The sequence below is a fragment of the Gymnoscopelus braueri genome (assembly GCF_963280865.1).
Source record: "Gymnoscopelus braueri genome assembly, chromosome: 2".
NCBI classification, from domain to species: Eukaryota; Metazoa; Chordata; class Actinopteri; order Myctophiformes; family Myctophidae; genus Gymnoscopelus; species Gymnoscopelus braueri.
The window spans coordinates 2402419-2409918 of record NC_137604.1 but is presented as its reverse complement, the minus strand read 5'-3'; the positions used below and the strand labels follow the sequence as shown (position 1 = coordinate 2409918).

The following is a 7500-nucleotide window of genomic DNA, read 5'->3' as shown; positions in this document are numbered from 1 at the left end:
TTTTGGTATTGGACTTATTATAGATTTATACCAAACTGAAGGAATAGTCCCAGTTTCAAAACAAAAATCAAATAATACATAAATCAAATAAAACACAGTGTCTCTGTGAACCAGGTACTTTTAAGTATTTAATTTGTTATTTCGTCAAAACCAGAGGCTTTGCCCGCCTTCAGGGCAGCAATAGCCATTTTCCCCTCCTCAATATTAATAACCTCATTTAGAACAAGTGTGTGGTGATTGCTTTTCTAGCTGGGATTTAAGTAAGCAAATATTATCAGCAAATGCTGCATCAAAATAAATGGTCTCCCTCTTGGTTCACCTGAAAACAAATCCCTAAAGGACCTTTCCCCATTCATCTAATATCTAAATATATATATATATATATATATATATATATATATATATATATATATATATATATATATATATATATATATATATATATATATATATATATATATATATATATATATATATATATCTAAAGGACCTATCTAAAGGACCTTTCCCCATTCATCTAATATCTTTAGTTGACCTTCATCACCATACACCTCCTCCAATGGTATTTTCTTTTGCCTTTTTGGACCAAGTTCATTTATCTGAATCCCAGAAACGTTGTGGATTGGCTGCCTTATATATTATACTGCCTTTAAAAAATAACGTAACCTTTTATCAAACCTATTTTGACTTAACCCTTTAAGACCTGGGACGCGTCTGTGTCTCTTTTTGATTTGAGCTTAAAAGCATTATTTTAGATTTCTTGGGCTATTCAAAAATAGCAGATCTACAACTTTTGCCAAAAATAGCAGATCTACAAGCTCACAACGTCTCACGCTGCGAGGCGTTTGTGAGCTTGTAGATCGGCTATTTTTGGCAAAGAGGCTATAGGTGTAGAGGGAAAAAAGAGCAGACCTGAATCTGAAACAAAGTTTTTATACGATAACGAGGGGGTCCCTGCTTCATCTCTCTCTCAGGGGGTCCTTGGCCTGAAAACGTTGAAGAACCCTGATTTAAAACCATTAAGACCGGGAACGCATCTCTGTCATTTTGAGATTTCTTTGGGCTATTCAAAAATAGCAGATCTACAAGCTCATAGCGCGCCACCGAGTGCCGCGCTATGAGCTTGTAGATCTGCTTTTTTGAAAAATCTCGAACATTTTGTGCAAATATTTGAATATATATTTTTTAAAGGGATTTTTCTTTTTGACTCAAGTCTTTGCTTCTGGGGGGGTCCCTATTACAAAATGTTTTCAGATGGGGGTCCGCGGCCAAATGCATATAATTGTGGGGGGTCATTGACATGAAAAACTTTGAGAGCCACTGATATAGAAACATACGTTTTAACAAGAAGGTCAGTTAGCTCTCATGCATTGAAGGAAGCATGAGCTCGGCCCTGGCCTCCCTAGGCTGAAGGGGACTGGTGTAGCGCTGGTGTAGTGCTGGTGTAGCGCTGGTGTAGTGCTGGTGTAGCGCTGGTGTAGCGCTGGTGTAGCGCTGGTGTAGCGCTGGTGTAGCGCTGGTGTAGTGCTGGTGTAGTGCTGGTGTAGCGCTGGTGTAGTGCTGGTGTAGTGCTGGTGTAGTGCTGGTGAAGTGCTGGTGTAGTGCTGGTGTAGCGCCCAGGATCACTTAGGAAATTGGCACCGGGTGAAAAAAATGGGTTACAAAAATCGCGGGATAAAAATGTAAGTAAAAAAAAAAAAAAAAACATACGTTTTTTTTTAAAATGTAGAATCCACAGAAGCAAAGACTTGAGTCAAAAATGTTTGCTTTAAAAAAATGTGTATATATTCAAAGGTTTGCACACATTTTCATGATAAAAAAACAAAAATAAATTAGCAGATCTACAAGCTCGCAGGCGCTATGAGCTTGTAGATCTGCTATTTTTTTAATAACCAAAGAAATCTAAAAATGACACAAATTATTTCCCGGTCTAAAAAACTGTTTTCCATTTTATATGAACACAATTAATTTGGTACACATCTGCACAATCTACTTTTATATTAAATACACATTGAACAATGTGTGTGTGTGTGTGTGTGTGTGTGTGTGTGTGTGTGTGTGTGTGTGTGTGTGTGTGTGTGTGTGTGTGTGTGTGTGTGTGTGTGTGTGTGTGTGTGTGTGTGTGTGTGTGTGTGTGTGTGTGTGTGTGTGCGTGCGTGCGTGCGTGCGTGCGTGCGTGCGTGCGTGCGTGCGTGCGTGCGTGCGTGCGTGCGTGCTGCGTGTGTGTTGTGTGTGTGTTGTGTGTGTGTGTGTGTGTACAGGGTGATTAGTCGTGCTCCAGGCTTGAAGCTGGTGGTGGAGACCCTCATCACGTCCCTCAGACCCATCGGAAACATCGTCCTGATCTGCTGTGGCTTCTTCATCGTGTTTGGAATCCTGGGAGTTCAGGTACTACTGTATACTGTACTATAAATACCAGTGGTGTAAAGTAACTAAGTACATTTACTCAAGTACTGTACTTAAGTATTTCCAGTTCATTTCAGTACTTTTACTTCTACTCCACTACATCTCAGAGGGAAATATTGTACTTTTACTCCACTGCAGTTATTTGAAAACTTAAAAAAAAAATTGTAGAATTGTATTATTTATTATCACAAAAACCACTTCAGGCCTATATACATTTCGGCCATTAGAAAATAGCCGATCTACAAGCTCACAATGCGTCGCGATGCGACGCATTGTGAGCTTGTAGATCGGCTATTTTCAAAAAAAACTTGTGAAATGGGACATTATGCACAGTGAGTACTTTAAAGGGGAATTTTGGACCACGGTCTTCTTACCTTCTCTATGATGTTATGATAATATCTTAGGATGAATGGTACAGTAAAAAAATACCCCTTGCGTTAGATCGCATATTCTAATAGCTTTTTTTTTTTTTTTTTTTTATCTGACTTTGTTCACAGTCAGATGGTCCTGATGCTGAACAAACCAACATCAGCCGCTATAGACAATGCTAACAATAACCAGCCTCCGGACAGTGACATCACTCCCCAACAAATCCGACCCAACCAAATTATTAATCAACAGAAACAAAAATACGCGAACTATTGGATCGAAACAACAAAGACCCAAAGTAAACTTAATTGCTATCTGGCCCTAAACAGACAATACACTGTGGCAGAATATTTGAGCATGGTGACTGATAACAAAGTGAGCAAAACCTTAACAATGTACAGACTCAGTGAGCACAGCCTAGCCATCGAGAAAGGCCGATATAGACAAACCTGGCTGCCCAGAGAGGACAGGCTGTGCTCTCACTGTGGTCAAGGAGTGGTGGAGACAGAGCTCCACTTCTTGACTGCATGTGACAAATATAAACACATAAGAGAAGATTACTATCCTAAATTCACAAAAATAACAAAAACTAAGATACAGTTTGACTCTATCCAGGCAATCCCCTACTTATTAGGTGAGAAAGCCGAATGTTCAAGGTTGGCAGCAAAATATGTAGCAGCCTGTCACAAAATGAGGGACAATGGGTGAACACTATAAGTCTACTACAATTAATAGACTAATGTCATTTTGCTTATGTTTGTCTTGTTCGTATTATTTGTTATGATTCTGAATATGTATTATTATTTTGTATCATAATGTATGTAATGCTTTGGCAATATAAGAATGCTTGTCATGCCAATAAAGCATATTTGAATTGAATTGAATTGACAGAACACTATGTAAAAAAAAAAAAAAAAAAAAAAAAGAATCTCGAGATTTCAGTCTCGAGATTTAAATCTCGTCTAGCGAGACTTACTTTTTTTTTTTTGGTTGCATAGTGTGACAAATCCTAAAGTTCTTTTTTATTTATTTTTTTTACTTATGTTGCTATATTATCAATGGTTTTCAAACTTTTTTTCATGTCAAGGACCCCCAAAATGATATGTATTTGTCCGCGGACCCCCTCTCTAAAAATATTTTGTTCCAGGGACCCCCAGAAGCAAAGATTTGAGTTAAGAATGAATATAAAAGATTTGCACAAATGTTCACGATTAAAAATAAATAAATAGCAGATCTACAAGCTCATGAGCTATGAGCTTGTAGATCTGCTATTTTTGAATAGCCCAAAGGAATCTAAAAATGACACAGATGCGTTTCAGGTCTTAATGGGTTTAGCAACAAAATATAGTTGTTTTTTTATCAAGGTGGTAAACAGACCAACAGATTGTGTGTGCAAGTTTTAATATATTAATATAATATATAATATATATAATATATTTAATATTCAGAGATCCAGGTAGCCTATATACATTCAAGGACCTTCTGTAAACTCAAGCACAAGTAAAACACAATACTTTCAAGTATACATTCCAGTTCAATATCCTGCCCCCAAAAAATAAACAGACCAACAGTTCAACATAAAGTGGTGGAGTGTGGTTGTGGGTCCTTGTACTCCTACTGTCTAATGCTAACGCTAACCACTGAACGTTAGCATTATCCGCGGTTATGTTGACGTTAGCTCTGGCTTCCCACGCTAGCTGCAACATGTTTAGCATTGAGGTGATATGCACATTATTTGTTGCACAATCTGCACACAACCGTGTTTTTATCCACACTTCCATCAGAGAGCACACACACTCACGTGTGTGTGTGTGTGTGTGTGTGTGTGTGTGCGTGTGTGTGCGTGCGTGTGTGTGTGTGCGTGTGTGTGCGTGTGTGTGTGTGTGTGTGTGTGTGTGTGTGTGTGTGTGTGTGTGTGTAGTTGTTCAAAGGGAAGTTCTTCTACTGTGAGGGGCGGGACATCAGCAACGTCACCAACAGGACGCAGTGTCTGGGGGCGGGGCATCGCTGGATCAGACGCAAGTACAACTTTGACAACCTGGGACAGGTGTGTAACACACACACACACACACACACACACACACACACACACACACACACACACACACACACACACACACACGCGCCCACACACACGCACCATAGATTATAAAAAAAACAAAGGATGAACGGAGTCGTGCACCATTTGTCTCTACACAGACCCGTTTTGAAGTCACTATTTTAGAGAATTCAACCTGCAACCCGTAAATCAACTGCATCACAGTTGTTCCTGGTCGCCTTGGAGACGCAGCCTGTGCGCTCAGTGCTGACTCACTTCTCTGTTCAACCGATATGTTCTGGACTCTGTCGCTCCTCTTAGGCTCAAACGTACCGAGGCTTAAAGGGCAAGACCACTACACAACCCAAACCTCTACCAAAGTGGTCTTGCCCTTTAACGACAAACATTTCTCTTTTAGACATCCTACGCATGTGCCTTTTTGACTATCAGAGAGTAATCTCATGTAGAACTAAGAACAGTAATAAACCACAGGTTCTTTAAAAAAAATCTAATAACTTTCTCACTGACCCTAGTGATGTCTCTGCTATTGTCCCATTACTCCCGATTTGCATAAGTTTTTTTCATTTTTGTATTGATTGAATCGCTGATCTTAGGTCAGTGCATTGTCTCATTTTTTTACTCACAAACTGCCTGCATGAGAAGTTTCAGTCTGGCTTCAAACATGCATGTCCACACACAGTACTGAATCTGATCTCCTGACAGTTTTTTAATGATTTGCTTTTATAACTGCAGATTCTGGTACAGTAGCTCCTCAGTCCTGGTCCTCCTGGATCTTCCATCGGCATTCTATACTGTAGATCATGACATTTTGACATCACGACTAGAACATTGTGTTGGTATCTCTGGCACTGGCCTGCTTTCACTCATAACTTGCGGACATAAGTTTCTCTGTCCAACTAGTTGACTTTTCATCTCCCTGTATTGACCGGTCTACACTCAGGTGCCTGGTGCAAAACGCAGCTCCTCGCCTCCTTACCGGCACAACAAAGCGCAAACACATAACTCCAGTTGTGCTTGACAGGGAGCCAATGCGCTCCCTGTCAATGTTAGAAGAAATGTTGAGCTTCTTTTATTTATACATCTCTACACGGGCTGGCCCGCTATACCTTATTATGCCTTGGCTTACACCCCACACAGAGCCCTGAGCTCAGCCAACAAGTTGCTCCTGGAGGTTCCCAGACCAGACGGATGAGTATAGGGGCAGTGATGTAAAAAAGTACTAATATTTTTTACTTAAGTAAAAGTATCAATACCACAATGTAGAAATACTCCATTACAAGTAGTGTAGTCCGGAATTCAAAATGTACTTGAGTAAAAGTGCAAAAATACTGGCATCAAAATATACCGAAAGTAAAAGTACTCACTGAAAATGCATACAAAACTTTTGAAAATAGCTGATCTACAAGCTCACAACGTGTGAGCTTGTAGATTTTCAAATCTAGCCGAAATATATATGTAACTTAAATGGCTAATGTATGTTTATTAATAAAAATCTAAATCTACAAAGTAACTATAACTACAGTTTTCAAATAATTGTAGTGGAGTAAAATTACACTATTTACCTCAGAGATGTAGTGGAGTAGAAGTAAAACTACAGAAAATTGGAAATACTCCAGTAAAGTAAAAGTACCTAAAAAAAATACTTAAGTACAATACTTGGGTAAATGTACTTAGTTACTTTAAAACACTGAGTAGGGGTGACCTTTGCTACCGCTGCTCTTAGGTCCTTCCACATTAGTAGAGCTCATTCTATGGAGGTTTTTTAATCCCTTCTCAAGACTCTTTTTCATTAGCTTTTAATCACACAAGTCTATGTCCTGTGTTTATCTGATCTGATCGATGTATGTGACATGTGACTTGTTATGTTGAAATGTTCCATTGTTGTCTCCGCCGGAGGTGGAGAGTATGTTTTCGCTTCGTCCCGCCGTGTGTTCACCTCCATCCTAGCCAAGCTAACATTGGTCAAGCTCCACGTGACACGTGTCAATATGTTGACACCAATGCCTTTGATTGGCTAGAGGGACGCATGACGAAATAAAATCCTATAAATAGGTGTGTCACTTCAAAAAGCCATTTATGTTTTTGAAGTGAGGTAAGACAGGATCAATCAGTCTTGATTGGAACAGTACCTTACAGTACAAATCACCCGTCCGTGCGTGTGTGTGTCCCTCTGAGAACACCTAACATTGGTCAAGCAAAGGCGCAGAAGGACAAAGCTAAGAAAGCATACTCATCTACAACAGTAACACAGAAGAGGACTATAGAGTTGAATTGATCCCACAACAAGGCCGAAGTCTTAATACTGTAACAATTGGCCACCTTGATCAAATACATTATGTAGCACTAGAGAAAACTGACATAGATCAAACACACCAATCAACTGCTGAAACTGTTCAAGACAATGAAGATGAAGAAGACAGACAAGCATTTGAACAAACCAGTCAATTACGACGACTCCCATATTACATTACATTACATTACAGTCATTTAGCAGACGCTTTTATCCAAAGCGACTTACAATAAGTGTATTCAACATAGGTAGGGAACGAAATGACACATTGCTTCAAGAAGAACATTCTTTAGATGCAGACACTACATATTCAGTCGCCCCTGCAGAACACCAAAAACCACGCGCTTTCTATCAAGACGACCCGTTCTACCAAGAC

At 39.4% G+C, this 7500-nt stretch overlaps 2 protein-coding genes across 2 annotated transcripts in view; one reads left to right on the top strand and one right to left on the bottom strand.

Annotated features, from left to right (window-relative positions):
- LOC308076077 (uncharacterized protein) overlaps positions 1-7500 on the bottom strand; it is a 382945-nt gene that overhangs the window by 183811 nt on the left and 191634 nt on the right. The window lies entirely within an intron of this gene.
- LOC308075118 (voltage-dependent T-type calcium channel subunit alpha-1H-like) overlaps positions 1-7500 on the top strand; it is a gene marked incomplete at its 3' end in the record, with an annotated part of 187170 nt that overhangs the window by 145278 nt on the left and 34392 nt on the right. Inside the window, 2 exon segments of the mRNA XM_080414756.1 lie at positions 2262-2388; positions 4697-4822. Of these exon segments, the coding sequence (XP_080270882.1) occupies positions 2262-2388; positions 4697-4822 (253 nt within the window).